At 47.0% G+C, this 16,050-nt stretch overlaps 1 protein-coding gene across 1 annotated transcript in view; it reads left to right on the top strand.

Annotated features, from left to right (window-relative positions):
* Positions 1-16,050, top strand: part of LOC145343525 (UDP-glucuronosyltransferase 3A2-like) — a 51,277-nt gene that overhangs the window by 9,424 nt on the left and 25,803 nt on the right. Inside the window, exon 4 of the mRNA XM_080189776.1 lies at positions 2,994-3,114. Within this exon, the coding sequence (XP_080045902.1) occupies positions 2,994-3,114 (121 nt within the window). The remainder of the gene's footprint in view (positions 1-2,993; positions 3,115-16,050) is intronic.

The following is a 16,050-nucleotide window of genomic DNA, read 5'->3' as shown; positions in this document are numbered from 1 at the left end:
TCCTCCAATGCTCCAGTTTCCTTCCACAGTCCAAAAGATGTGCTGGTTACGGTGCATTAGCCTAAATTCTCCCTCAGTGTACCCAAACAGGTGCCAGAGTGTGGCAACTAGGGGATTTTCACAATAACTTCATTGCAGTGTTAATGTAAGCCTACTTGTGGCACTAATACATAAACTTTAAAAAACTAGTTGGAAGCTTTGTTAGGATTAATGTACTATATTTTGTTGAATGTCAAAATGCCAGCATGTTCAGGAAGGTTTTTGGGAAATGTATCTTAGGATGGACCAGTGGTGGGGCAGTCCATTATAGGGTTAAATGTCAAAGTTTTGACTTCTTTTTGTAGCAAGGTGCAGAGGGCTTTCTCGTTCTGCTAAAAGATGATGGACTTCTGGTGGTCTCACCAATTATTCCGACGACGGTTCCTGCCATGGTTAGGACTGGAAAATCCCAGCCATTGAATATTTTCATCAAACAAGGAAGCTTTTCAGTCTGTGCCAGCTGTAGATAGTTATCTGATGTAATCGCATTGCCCAGCTCTCGATTGCAGCTTTATAGGTTTCAGCAAGTCAAATGTTTATCTACCATTTATTTTTACATGCAGTGTGTGTTTTTATCTTTACAATCCTTTCAGACAGTGAACTGTAGACCATCTCTACAATCTGGGTGCAAAATTTCCCCTCTCCTTGGTTACTGAGTTCTTTTAAGTAAGGAAATTCCGAGTCACTCTACCTAGCTATTCAATTTGTTTCAATTAAATCGTCTCTTGGCCTCCTACGTTTCAAGGAAAACAACCTCAGTCTGTCCAATCTTTCTCATTGCAAAACTTCTCCATACATCACTTCTCAACCTCTCTCGAGTGATCGCATCCTTCCTGTGAGTCAGTGACCGGAGCCATACGCAGTATTCTAGCTGTAATCAAGCTAGTATTATATTCGGTTTGAACATAATCCTACTTCTCTTTATTCACCAAGGGATAGAACGTATCACATGAATCTTCTTAACTACCTTACTTGTTTATGTTGCTGCCCCCAGGGATTTGTGCACATGCTCAAAGGTGCCTCTCACAAAGCAATTCTCAATATCTGACTATTTCTTGTTTGTTCCTTTGTCTTGTTTATCCCTCCCCAAGTACATTACCTCACACTTCTCCTCACTGAATTCAATTTGCTACTTTTCCACACACTTGTCTGGTCTACTGATATCTTCCTGCAGTTTACAGCTTTCTTCTTCACGATCGGCTGCACAGTCAGTTTTTCCATCATCTGCAAACTTCTTATTCATGCCTCCTACATTTGAGTTAAAATAATTGATATATTACAAACAGCATGTGTGGAATTTGACTGGAAATGGCCTTCCAGTCACACAAAATTGGTCCACCTCAAAAGTGACCAAAGAGGTGGATGGGGGTAAGGCAGTTGATGTGGTATATATGGACTTTAGTAAGGCGTTTGATAAGGTTCACCATGGAAGGCTTCTGCAGAAAATGCAGATGTATGGGATTGAGGGTGATCTAGGAAATTGGATTAGGAATTGGCTGGCGGATAGGAGACAGAGGGTGGTGGTTGATGGTAAGTATTCGACATGGAGTTCAGTTACGAGTGGTGTGCCTCAGGGATCTGTTTTGGGGCCACTGCTGTTTGTAATTTTTATTAATGATCTGGATGAGGGTATAGAAGGATGGATCAGTAAATTTGCTGATGACACCAAAGTCGGAGGTGTGGTAGATAGTGAGGAAGGGTGTCATAGTTTGCAGGGAGACTTAGACAGGTTGCAGAGCTGGGGCGAGAGGTGGCGGATGGAGTTTAATGCGGAAAAGTGTGAGGTAATTCACTTTGGCAGGAATAATGGATGTGCAGAGTATAGGGCTAACAGTAGGACTCTGAATAGTGTGGATGAACAGAGGAATCTAGGTGTATGTGTACATAGATCCCTGAAAGTTGGGAATCAAGTAGATAAGGTTGTTTGGAAGGCATACAGTGTCTTGGCGTTTATTGGTAGGGGGATTGAATTTAGGAGCCGCAGCGTCACGTTGCAACTGTACAAAACTCTGGTGCGTCCGCACTTGGAGTATTGCGTACAGTTCTGGTCCCCACATTATAGGAAGGATGTGGAGGCTTTGGAGAGGGTGCAGAGGAGGTTTACCAGGATGTTGCCTGGTATGGAGGGGAGGTCCTATGAGGAGAGACTGAGGGATTTGAGGTTGTTTTCGTTAGAAAGAAGGCGGCTAAGAGGGGACCTTATTGAAACATATAAGATGATTAGAGGTTTAGATAGGGTGGACAGTGATAGCCCTTTTCCTTGGATGGAGAAAGCTAGCACAAGGGGGCATAGCTTTAAATTAAGGGGTGGTAGTTATAGGATGGATGTCAGAGGTAGGTTCTTTACCCAGAGGGTGGTGAGGGATTGGAATGCCCTGCCTGCTGCAGTTGTGGATGCGCCTAGTTTGGGGGCGTTTAAGAGATCCGTGGATAGGTTTATGGATGGAAAGGGTTTGGTTTAGGTTAGAGGGTCATTGTTTTTTAACTGGTTGGCGCAACATCGTGGGCCGAAGGGCCTGTTCTGCACTGTAATGTTCTATGTTCTAAAATCTCATTTACCATAACCTTTCACTTCCTGCCTCTCGGCCAAATTAAATTCACCAGGTCACTTCCCTGAGATCCCAAGGCCCTTTCCGGGTGAGTTTACTTTCTCTTTGCTGCTCTCTACTCACTACTCTTTTTTCCAGGGGTGATTCTCTGCCAGATGTGTGTTATGGGGAAAGGGTTAGATGTGGCGGGGTGCCCTGTGCTCTCCTGCGGTATCCATTCCATCACACCTGTGCACAGAGGTGAAATGACCTGGGGCTGATAGACATTGTGCTGGGAAATGCTCCACTCACCCAAGTTAGGTGATGGACCAAGATCGGCAGGGGAGTCCTGACACTCAGGATCACCTGTACCTGTTGTCAGATTTCAGCTTTTAAGGGCGCTCTGCATTTTTCTGACCGTAACAGGTATAAACTACACTGGGAGAAACAACAGTTACCGAATTACATCGTGGTCTGCAGGTGATGAATACCTGTCCAACTACAACAAATGGTTCCTGGAGCAGCAGAAATTATTCTTTCAGGGGAAGTATGACTGTTAATTATAATATGTACAGGGGCTGTTGTTCCCATTATATCTCCAGTCTCCTCATAGAACTGTCCCATTCCTGTTACCATTCTAGTATTTTTCTGCACCCTCTTTACTGCCATAAGATCCCTCCTGAAATATGACCCACAAAACTGGGTACCAGGCTCTGGCTGTGTTCTGTATAACCGTCTCTCCGTTGTACTCTAATCATCTTTTCCTGCATTATGAATAGATGTATTCAGAAGTACAACCATTCTTGTTCATAAAAATAAAATGCTGCATGTGTGGAGAGAGAAAGAGTTTGAACATTTCAGGGTGACACAGTGCTGCCTCACTAGGGACCCGGGTGCAATTCCCACCTTTGCTCACTGTCTGTGTGGAGTTTGCACATTCTCCCCGTGTCTGTGTGGGTTTCCTCCGGGTGCTCTGGTTTCCTCCCACAGTCCAAAGATGTGCAGGCTAGATGGATTGGCCGTGCTAAATGTGCAGGGTTATGGGGATAGGGAGGAAGTGAGGGTGGGATGATCCTTTGGAGAGTCAGTACAGATTTGATGGGCCAGAGGGTCTCTTCGTGTTCTGTAGGGATTCTATGGTTCAGATCGTGATCTTGCATCAGAAATGATTGATAGTTGATATGAAATGAGAGAGAAGTGGACGGGTCTAAATAATGTCTGGCAGAACTAAAAGGAAACTATTTAAAGAAGGTAAGGCGACTAAAGAGGTACGTAAGAACATAAGAACATAAGAAATAGGAGCAGGAGTAGGCCATCCAGCCCTTCGAGCCTGCCCCGCCATTCAATAAGATCATGGCTGATCTGAAGTGGCTCAGTTCCACTTTCCCGCTTTGTCCCCATAACCCTTAATCCCCAAGAAGGTAGATGAGGACAGTGGAATCGACATTGTCTACATGGACTTTAGCAGGCCTTTAACAAGGTACCGCATGATAGGTTGTTGCATAAAGTTAAATCTCATGGGATTCACGGTGAGGTATCTAAATGGATACAGTGGCGAAAAACTGCAGCAGGCGACGGTGCAGAGGGACCTCGGGGTCCTTGTGCATGAGTCGCAAAAACCCAGCCTGCAGGTGCAGCAGGTGGTCAGGAAGGCGAATGGGATGCTGGCCTTCATAGCGAGGGGGATTGAATATAAAAGTAGGGAGGTCTTGCTGCAGCTGTATAGGGCATTGGTGAGGCCGCAGCTGGAGTACTGTGTGCAGTTTTGGGCGCCGCACCTGCGCAAGGATATTTTGGCCTTGGAGGGAGTGCAGAGGAGGTTTACTAGGCTGATACCGGAGTTGAGGGGGTTGAGCTATGAGGAGAGGCTGAATAAACTAGGCTTGTACTCGTTAGAGTTTAGAAGAATGAGGGGAGATCTCATTGAGACGTATAAGATGATGAATGGGATGGATAGGATAGAGGTGGAAAGACTCTTCCCGCTCAAAAAAGACAGTAGGACTAGGGGGCACAGCCTCAAGATAAAGGGGGGGCGGTTCAGAACGGAGTTGAGGAGGAACTTCTTCACTCAAAGGGTGGTGAATCTCTGGAATTCTCTGCCCGTTGAAGTGGTGGAGGCTGCCTCGCTAAATATTTTTAAGAAGCGGGTTGATGGGTTTTTGATAAGAGAGGGGATTAAGGGTTATGGGGAGAGGGCGGGAAAGTGGAACTGAGCCACGACAGATCAGCCATGATCTTATTGAATGGCGGGGCAGGCTCGAAGGGCCAGATGGCCTACTCCTGCTCCTATTTCTTATGTTCTTATGTTCTTATGTTCTAAAATTTGCTGGATGACAGAAGACAGAGGGTGGTTGCAGAGGGTTGTTTTTCAAACTGGAGGCCAGTGACTAGAGGTGTGCCTCAGGGATCAGTTCTGGGTCCATTGTTATTTGTCATTTATATTAATGATTTGGATGAGAATATAGGAGGCATGGTTAGTAAGTTTGCAGATGACACCAGGATTGGGGGCATAGTGGACAGTGAGTTGGGACATCTTGTTGAAGTTGTCCAAGCCATTAGCAGGGCCACACTTGGAATACTGTGTACAATTCTGTCACCCTATTATAGAAAGAATATTATTAAAGAATGCGGAAAAGATTTACTAGGGTGCTACTGGGACTAGATGGATTGAGTTATAAAGAGAGGTTTGATAGATTGGGACTTTTCTCTCTGGAGCATAGGAGGCTGAGAGGTGATCTTACAGAGGTCTACAAAATAATGAGGGGCTTTGAACAACGAGCAAAGATCAGTCCAGCACTGGGAGAGACCCTGCGCCGATCATGATGCCTGCCTAAACTAAAACCTATAAGTAAATCCATCTAGAATGTGCAAACTCCACAAAGACAGACATACGGAGTCTGTATCCTTCCATTCCCATCCTATTCATGTATTAGTCTAATTGTCCCTTAAATGCTGCTATCGTACCTGCTCCCACCACCTCCCCGGTCAGCGCGTTCCAGACATTCACCACTCTCTGTGTAAAAAAACTTGTCTCGCACATCTCCTCTATGACAACGTTCCGATGAGACGAGGGGGCTTTGGTGGGTCGAGGGAACCGTGGTGCACAAAGGATGTGTTGAACCTAGTCAGGAAGAAAAGGAAGGTGTACAAGAGGTTCAGGGAATTAGGAGATGTTAAAGATCTTGAGGAGTATAAGGACTGTAGGAGGGAACTTAAAAGGGAAATTAGGAGAGCCAGAAGGAGTCATGAGAAGTCCTTGGCGGGTAAGATTAAGGAGAATCCCAAGGCCTTCTATAAATATGTGAAAGGTAAAAGGATAAGAAGAGAAGGGATAGGACTTATAAAAGGTGAGGGGGGAAAGGTTTGTGTGGAACCAGAAGAAATGGCGGAGGTGCTTAACGAGTACTTCGCCTCAGTATTCACAGTGGAAGCCGATCTGGGAGATTTTGTTATGGATTTGCAGCAGATGGAAAGGATTGAGTACGTGAATATTAAGGAGGAGGATGTGTTGGAACTTTTGAATTCTATCAAGGTAGATAAGTCGCCTGGACCAGATGGGATGTACCCCAGGATACTGTGGGAGGCGAGGGAAGAGATTGCAGAGCCCCTGGCGATGATCTTTGCGTCGTCAATGGAGACGGGAGAGGTTCCAGAGGATTGGAGGATTGCGGATGTAGTTCCTATTTTCAAGAAAGGGAACAGAGATAGCCCGGGAAATTACCGACCGGTGAGTCTGACCTCAGTGGTTGGTAAGCTGATGGAGAGGCTTCTGAGGGACAAGATTTACGAACATTTGGAGAGGTTTGACATGATCAGGAATAGTCAGCATGGATTTGTCAAGGGCAGGTCGTGCCTTACAAGCCTAGTTGAGTTCTTCGATAATGTGACTGAACACATTGACGAAGGAAGTGCCGTGGACGTAGGGTACATGGACTTCAGCAAGGCGTTTGATAAGGTCCCCCATGCAAGACTTCTTGAGAAGGTGAGAGGGCATGGGATCCAAGGGCCTTTGGCCTTGTGGATCCAGAACTGGCTTGCCTGCAGAAGGCAGAGAGTGGTTGTGGATGGGGCTTTTTCTGAATGGAGGTCAGTCACCAGCGGAGTGCCTCAAGGATCTGTTCTGGGACCCTTGTTGTTTGTCATTTTCATAAATGACCTGGATGAGGAAGTGGAGGGATGGGTAAGTAAGTTCGCTGATGACATGAAGGTCGGTGGTGTTGTGGATGATCTGGAAGGATGGCAAAAGTTGCAGCAGGACATAGATAGGATGCAGGACTGGGCGGAGAAGTGGCAGATGGACTTCAACGCGGATAAATGTGTAGTCGTCCATTTTGGCAGAACCAACGGGATGAACGAGTACACTATCAAGGGCAGAAGTCTGAGTAGTGTTGAGGAGCAGAAGGATCTTGGGGTCCGGGTCCACAGGACTCTTAAATCGGCCTCGCAGGTGGAGGAGGTGGTCATGAAGGCGTATGGTGTACTGGCCTTCATTAATCGAGGGATTGAGTTTAGGAGTTGGGAGGTAATGCTGGAACTTTATAAGACCCTTGTCAGGCCTCATTTAGAGTATTGTGCGCAGTTCTGGTCGCCTCACTATAGGAAAGATGTAGAAGCTATTGAAAGGGTACAGAGGAGATTTACAAGGATGTTGCCTGGACTGGGAGGCATGCCTTATGAAGTTAGGTTGAGGGAGCTGGGACTCTTTTCCCTGGAGAGACGAAGGTTGAGAGGCGACCTGATAGAAGTTTACAAAATATTGAGAGGAATAGATAGGGTGGACTCTCAGAGGCTATTTCCCCGGGTTGAAATGGTCACTACGAGAGGACACAGATTTAAGGTGCGGGGAGGGAGGTTCAGAAGTGATGTTAGGGGTAAGTTTTTCACTCAGAGGGTGGTGAGTGAATGGAATCGGCTGCCGTCAGTGGTGGTGGAGGCGAACTCGCTGGGGTCTTTTAAAAGACTCCTGGATGAGTATATGGGGTTTAATGAGATTGAGGGTTATAGATAGGTCTGTAGGTTGGTAGGTGATGATGTGATCGGCGCAACTTGTGGGCCGAAGGGCCTGTTTGTGCTGTAGTGTTCTATGTTCTATGTTCTATGTTCTATTTCCCCACCACCTTAAACTTATTTTCCCCAGTACTTGAGACTTTTCTACCCTAGGAAAAAGCTTCTGACTATCCACTCTGTTCATGCCATTCATAATCTTGTAAACCTCTCTGAAGTCACCCCTCAATCTCCATCATTCCAGTGAGAATAAACCAAGTTTATCCAATCTCTCCTCATAGCCATTATCCTCCAGACCCGGCAATATCCCAGTAAATCTTTTCTGTTCTCTCTCCAAAGTATCCACATTCTTCAGGTAGTGTGGCGACCAGAATTGTACACAATATTCTAAATGAGGCCTAACTAAGGTTCTATACAGCTGCAGCATGACCTGCCAACTTTTATACTCAATGTCCCGACCAATGAAGGCTAGCATGCCGTATGCCTTCTTGACTATTTTATCCATCTGTGTTGCCACTTTCAGTGATCGGTGGACATGTACGCCCAGATCTCTCCGCCTGTCAATACTCCTAAGGGTTCTACCATTTACTGTATAATTCCTACATGCATTGGACATTCCAAAATGCATTACATCACACTTGTTCAGATTAAACTCCATTTGCCATTTCTCCTCCTAAGTCTCCAACTGGTCTATATCTTGCTGTATCCTCTGACAATCCTCTTCACTATCCACAACTCCACCAATTTTTGTATCGTCTGCAAACTTACTAATCAGACCAGCTACATTTTCCTCCAAATCATTTATATAAACTACAAACAACAAAGATCCCAGAACTGATCTCTGTGGAACACTGCGAGTCACAGCCTTCCATTCAGAAAAGCATCCCCGTACTGCTACCCTCTGTTTCCTATGCCCATGATGTGGAGATGCCGGCATTGGACTGGGGTAAACACAGTAAGAAGTCTCACAACACCAGGTTAAAGTCCAACAGGTTTATTTGGTAGCAAAAACCACTAGCTTATGGGGCGCTCTCCTTCATCAGGTAAGTGGGAATTCTGTTCACAAACAGGGCATATAAACAAACTCAATTTACAAAATAATGGTTGGAATGTGAGTCTTTACAGGTAATCAAGTCTCAAAGGTACAGACAATGTGAGTGGAGAGAGTGTGAAGCACAGGTTAAAGAGATGTGTATTGTCTCCAGCCAGGACAGTTAGTGAGATTTTGCAAGCCCAGGCAAGTCATGGGGGTTACAGATAGTGTGACATGAACCCAAGATCCCAGTTGAGGCCATCCTCATGTGTGCAGAACTTAGGTATCAGTCTCTGCTCAGCGACTCTGCGCTATCGTGTGTCCTGAAGGCCGCCTTGGAGAACGTTTACCCGAAGATCAGAGGCCGAATGCCCATAACAGCTGAAGTGTTTCCCAACACAAAGAGAACACTTCTGCCTGGTGATTGTCGAGCAGTGTTCGTTCATCCGCTATCGTAGCGTCTGCATGGTCTCCCCAATGTACCATGCCTCGGGACATCCTTTCCTGCAGCATATAAGGTAGACGACATTGGCCGAGTTGTAAGAGTATGTACCGTGTACCTGGTGGATGGTGTTCTCACGTGAGATGATGGCATCCGTGTTGATGATCTGGCATGTCTTGCAGAGGTTGCTGTGACAGGGTTGTGTGGTGTCTGGTCACTGTTCTCCTGAACGCTGGGTAGTTTGCTGCAGACAATGGTCTGTTTGAGGTTGTGCGGTTGTTTGAAGGCAATAAGTGGGGGTGTGGGGATGGCCTTGGCGAGATGTTCATCTTCATCAGTGACATGTTGAAGTCTCCGGAGAAGATGTCATAGCTTCTCTGCTCCGGAGAAGTACTGGACGATGAAGGGTACTCTATCCGCCGTGTCCCGTGTTTGTTTTCAGTGTGGTTTTACGCTGTGGCGTGTTGGAATTGTCAATCGATGAGTCTAGTGCCATATCCTGTTCATATGAGAGCATCTTCCAGTGTCTGGAGATGTTCTGTTGTGATCCTGTGTATACGGAGGGCTTGTCCATTGGGGATGGCTTCATAAACATGTTTAGGATGGAAGCTGGAGAAGTGGAGCATCGTGAGGTTATTCGTGGGCTTGCGGGACAGTGAGGTGCTGAGGTGACCATCCTTGATGGAGATGTATGTGTCCAAGAATGCAGCCGATTCCGGACAGTAGTCCATGGTGAGTCTGATGGTGGGATGGAACTTGTTGATGTCATCATATAGTTGTTTCAATGATTGTTGACCATGAGTCCAAAGGAGGAAAATGTCATCGATGTATCTAATGTATAGCATCAGTTGAAAGTCCTCTAAGGTGAAGAGGTCTTGTTGGAACCTGTGCATGAAGATGTTGGCATACTGAAGTGTGAATTTGGTGCCCATGGCTGTTCCGTGTGTCTGGATGAAGAACTGGTTGTTGAAGGTGAAAACATTGTGGTCCAGGATGAAGTGGATGAGTTGTAAAATTGCATCTGAAGACTGGCATTTATTGGTGTCGAGCTCTGAGGCAGTTGCAGCAATCCATCATCGTGGGGGATGTTGGTGTAGAGCGCCAAGATATCCACTGCGACGAGGACTGTCCCTGGTTCAACTGCTCCATGTATGCTGAGTCTCTAGGAAGTCCGTAGTGTTACGATAAAGGCTGGGGGTTCTTTGTACAATGGATTTCAGGATGCCCACGACGTAGCCGGAGAGGTTCTCACACAGGGTTCCATTGCCCGATACAATGGGACGGCTGAGTGTGTTCCCTTGTGTATCTTTGGGAGGCAGTAGAGATCTCCAATGCGGGGACTGAGTGGGATGAGAGCACGGAGGGTGCTCTGAAGGTCCAGATCAAAGGTCTTGATCGGTCTGTTGAGTCGATGAGTGTGTTCTTTGGTCGGATCTGCAGGTGACTGTAGTGTTCCTCGTTGTTCAGTTGTCGGTACGCTTCTTTGCAGTAATCCGTTCTGTTCAGTATGACGATGGCCCCTCCTTTGTCTGTTGGTTTGATGACAATGTTGCAGTTGGTCTTGAGAGTGTGGATGGCGTTACGTTGTGATTGGGTGATGTTCGGGTCTTTCTTATGAGTGTGGTTAATGAATCTGGTGTTGATTCATCTCCTGATGGCTTGGGCATACATGTCAATTCGAGGGCAGCGGCCTTCCAGAGGATAAACACGGGACACGGTGGACAGAGCACCCTTCGTCATCCAGTACTTCCCCGGAGTGGAGAAGCTACGGCACTTTCTCCGGAGCCTTCAACATGTCATTGATGAAGATGAACATCTCACTAGGGCCATCCCCACACCCCCACTTCTTGCCTTCAAACAACCTCACAACCTCAAACAGACCATTGTCCACAGCAAACTACCCAGTCTTCAGGAGAACAGTGACCACAACACCACACAACCCTGCCACAGCAACCTCTGTAAGACATGCCAGATCATCAACACAGATGCCATCATCTCACGTGAGAACACCATCCACCAGGTACACGGGCATACTCTTGCAACTCGGCCAATGTTGTCTAACTGATACGCTGCAGGAAAGGATATCCCGAGGCATGGTACATTGGGGAGACCGTGCAGACGCTACGACAGCGGATGAATGAACACCGCTCGACAATCACCAGGCAAGAGTGTTCTCTTCCTGTTGGGAAACACTTCAGTGGTCACGGGCATTTGGCCTCTGATCTTTGGGTAAGTGTTCTCCAAGGCGACACACAACAGCGCAGAGTCGCTGAGCAGAGACTGATAGCCAAGTTCTGCACACATGAGGATGGCCTCATCTGGGATCTTGGGTTCATGTCACACTATCTATAACTCCCATGACTTGCCTGAGCTTGCAACATCTCATTACGTGTCTTGTCTGGAGACAATACACATCCCTTTAATCTGAGTTTAATGCTCTGTCTCTACCCACATTATCTGTACCTTTGAGACTTGATTACCTGTAAAGACTTGCATTTCAATCACTATTTTGTAAATTGAGATTGTGTCTTTATATGCCCTGTTTGCGAATAGAATTCCCACTCACCTGACGAAGGAGCCGCAAGTGCTTCGAAAGTTAGTGGCTTTTGCTGCCAAATAAACCTGTTGAATTTTAACCTGGTGTTGTGAGACTTCTTACTGTGTTCTGTGGCCAAGGCAGTTCTGTACCCATCTTGCTAGCTCTCCTCTCATCCCATGTGACGTCACCTTTCATACCAGTCTACCACGAGGTACCTTGTCAAAGATTTATTGAAGTCCATGTATACAACATCCACTGCCTTTCCCTCATCTATCATTTCGTCACTACTTCGAAAAATTCAATCAAGTTAGTGAGGCATGACTTCCCCTTCACAAAACCATGCTGCCACTAATAATTCCATTTGTTTCCAAATGCGAGTAAATCTGTCCCTAAGAATCTTTTCCAATAATTTCCCTACCACTCATATAAAGCTCACTGGCCTGTAATTACCTGGATTATCCTTGCTGCCCTTCTTAAACAATGGAACAACATTGGCTATCCTCCAGTCTCTGGAAGATAGATAAGCTGGATACCTTTCCCAAAGGTAGGGGAGTCTGAAACTACAGGATTTGGGTTTAAGGTGAGAGGGGAGAAATACAAAAGGGTCTAGGTAGGCAATTTTTCCACACAGAGGGTGGTGAGTGTCTGGAACAAGCTGCCAGAGGCAGTAATAGAGGCAAGTATGATTCTGTCTTTTAAAAAGCGTTTGGACAATCACGTGGGTAAGATGGATATAGAGGATATGGGTCAAATGCGGACAATTGGGATTAGCTTAGTGGTTAAAAACTGTGCAGCATGGATAAGTTAGACGGAAGGGCCTGTTTCCATGCTGTAAACCTCTATGACTTTAAATTGTCACAGTTGCCAGGCCGAGGGAAACTGGGGAGAAATTTGCTGCTTTTCTTTGGAAAAAGCACTGCAAGATCTTTTACAGAAGTGGGAGAGTGAGAGCAGGAATGGAATGAGGTGGAGGGTGAATGCATGGCTGAGGGACTGGAGGAGGGGGGCAGGGATTCCAGTTCCTGGATCATTGGGACCTCTTTAGGGGCAGGTGTGACCTGTACAGTAAAGACGGGTGGCACTTGAATCCCAGGGGGACCAATATCTTGGCGGGAAGGTTGGCTAGGGACACTGGGGGGACTTTAAACTAGAACAGTTGGGGGGAGGGAATAGAGATGAGGAGACCTGAGAGTGAGGAGGTTAGCTCCCAGGTAGAGAAGGACTGTAGACAGTGTGATAGGGAGGTTAGACGGGTAATGGAGAAGGGAAGTGCCCAGGCCAAGGGTCTGAGGTGTGTCTACTTTAACGCCAGGAGTGTAGTGAACAAAGTAGATGAGCTTAGGGCATGGATTGCTGCTTGGGAATGTGATGTGGTGGCCATTACGGAGACTTGGATGTCTCAGGGACAGGACTGGGTACTTCAGGGGCCAGGATTTAGATGTTTCAGGAAGGACAGGGAGGGGGTCAAAAGAGGTGGTGGAGTGGCACTGTTGATCAGGGACAGTGTCATGGCTGCAGAGAAGGAGGATGCCGTGGAGGGACTATCTACAGAGTCTCTGTGGGTGGAAGTTAGGAACAGCAAAGGGTCAAAAACTTTGCTGGGTGTTTTCTATAGGCCACCCAATAGTGACAGGGAAGTTGAGGTGCGGATAGGGAAACAGATCCTAGAGAGATGTAGTAATAACAGAGTTGTCGTGATGGGAGACTTTAATTTCCCAAACATCAACTGGAATATCCCTAGGGTAAGGGTTTGGATGGGGAGGAGTTTGTTAGGTGTGTTCAGGAGGGTTTCCTGACACAGTACGTGGATAAGCCTACGAGAGGAGAGGCTGTACTTGACCTGGTGCTGGCGAATGAACCAGGACAGGTGATGGATCTCTCGGTGGGAGAGCATCTTGGGGATGGTGATCATAATTCTATCTCCTTCACGATAGCATTGGAAAGAGATAGGATCAGGCAGGCTAGGAAGGTGTTTGTCTGGAGTAAGGGGAAATATGATGATATCAGGCAGACAATTGGACGAGTAAACTGGAAGGAGGCGTTCTTGGGGAAAAGTACTGAAGGAAGGTGGCGGATATTCAAGGAATGTTTGTCTGGAGCTCTGCACGGCAATGTTCCGATGAGACAAGGAGGTTATGGTACATCGTGGGAGCCGTGGTGCACGAAGGTTGTGGTGAACCTGGTCAGGTATAAAAGGTTCAGAGAGCTAAGAGATGTTAAGGATCTAGAGGAGTATAAGGATTGTAGAAAGGAGCTTAAAAGGGAAATTAGGAGAGCCAGAAGAGGTCATGAGAAGGCCTTGGCGGGTAAGATTAAGGAGAATCCCAAGGCGTTCTGCAAATATGTGAAGAGTAAAAGGATGAGAAGAGAAGGGATAGGACCTATAAAAGGTGAAGGGGGAAAAGTCTGAGTGGAACCAGAAGAAATGGCAGAGGTGCTTAATGAGTACTTTGCCTCGGTATTCACGGTGGAAAGTGATCTGGGAGGTTGTACTACAGGTTTGTGGCAGACTGAAAAGATTGAGCATGTGGATGTTAAGGAAGAGGATGTGTTGGAACTTTTAAATTCTATCAAGATAGATAAGTCGCCGGGACCGGATGGGATGTACCCCAGGTTATTGTGGGAGGTGAGGGAAGTGATTGCAGAGCCCCTGGCGATGATCTTTGCGTCGTCGATGGAGACGGAAGAGGTTCCAGAGGATTGGAGGATTGCGGATGTGGTTCCTATTTTCAAGAAAGGGAACAGGGATAGCCTGGGAAATTACTGACCGGTGAGTCTGACCTCAGTGGTTGGTAAGTTGATGGAGAGGATTCTGAGGGACAAGATTTATGAGCATTTAGAGAAGTTTAAAATGATCAGGAATAGTCAGCACGGCTTTGTCAAGGGCAGGTCGTGCCTTACGAGCCTAGTTGAGTTCTTTGAAAATGTGACTGCACACATTGACGAAGGAAGAGCGGTGGACGTGGCGTATATGGACTTCAGCAAGGCGTTTGATAAGGTCCCCCATGCAAGACTTCTTGAGAAGGTGAGACAGCATGGTATCCAAGGGGCTTTGGCCTTGTGGATCCAGAACTGGCTTGCCTGCAGAAGGCAGAGAGTGGTTGTGGATGGGTCTTTTTCTGCATGGAGGTTGGTCACCAGTGGAGTGCCCCAGGGATCTGTTCTAGGACCCTTGCTGTTTGTCATTTTCATAAATGACCTGGATGAGGAAGTGGAGGGATGGGTTAGTAAGTTCGCCGATGATACGAAGGTTGGTGGTGCTGTGGATGGTCTGGAGGGATGTCAGAAGTTGCAGCGTGACATAGATAGGATGCAAGACTGGGCGGAGAAGTGGCAGATGGACTTCAACGCAGATAAATGTGCAGTGGTCCATTTTGGCAGGACCAACGGGATGCAGGAGTACAATATCAAGGGTAGGAGTCTTAGCTGTGTTGAGGAGCAGAAGGATCTTGGGGCCCGGGTCCATAGGACTCTCAAATCAGTCTCGCAGGTGGAGGATGTGGTCAAGAAGGTGTATGGTGTACTGACCTTCATTAATTGAGGGATTGAGTTTAGGAGTCGGGAGGTAATGCTGCAACTTTATAAGACCCTTGTCAGATCCCTTGGAGTACTGTGCGCAGTTCTGGTCGCCTCACTACAAGAAGGATGTGGAAGCTATTGAGAGGGTGCAGAGGAGATTTACAAGGATGTTGCCTGGATTGGGAGGCATGCCTTATGAAGATAGGTTGAGGGAGCTGGGTCTCTTCTCCCTGGAGAGACGAAGGTTGAGAGGCGACCTGATAGAGGTTTATAACATGTTGAGAGGAATAGATAGGGTGGATTCTCGGAGGCTATTTCCCAGGGCTGAAATGGTCCCTACGAGAGGACACAGGTTTAAGGTGCTGGGGAGCAAGCACAGAGGAGATGTTAGGGGTACGTTTTTCACTCAGAGGGTGGTGAGTGAGTGGAATCGGTTGCCGTCAGTGGTGGTACAGGCGAACTCGCTGGGGTCTTTTAAAAGACTTCTGGATGAGTACGTGGGATTTAATGGGATTGGAAGTCACAGATAGTTCTATGGCTTGGTCAGTATAGATGTGATTGGCGCAACTTGTGGGCCGAAGGGCCTGTTTGTGCTGTAGTGTTCTATGTTCTATGTTAAGTGACAGGATGAATCTGCAGCAGTGCGGCATTCCTTCACTACAGCACTGGACTGGAGGTGTAACAGAATCACAGAATTGTTACAGTAGAGAAGGAGGGCATTCAGCTCACCAAACGAACACCATCATTTGCCATTCCCCTGTCTTTTCCCGTACCTGATAAGTGGCAAATAACATGGAGTGGCATGGCGGCACAGTGGTTAGCACTGTTGCCTCACAGCGCCAAGGACCTGGGTTTGATTCCTAACTCAGGTCACTATCTGTGTGGAGTTTGCACATTTTCCCTGTGTCTGCATGGGTTTCCTCTGGGTGCTCCGGTTTCCTCCCAC

The sequence above is a fragment of the Carcharhinus amblyrhynchos genome, chromosome 5, assembly GCF_965287045.1.
Source record: "Carcharhinus amblyrhynchos chromosome 5, sCarAmb.v2.hapA, whole genome shotgun sequence".
Taxonomy (NCBI): Eukaryota; Metazoa; Chordata; class Chondrichthyes; order Carcharhiniformes; family Carcharhinidae; genus Carcharhinus; species Carcharhinus amblyrhynchos.
Note: the sequence above shows the minus strand (reverse complement) of the source record. Positions and strands in the feature narration are given on the sequence as shown.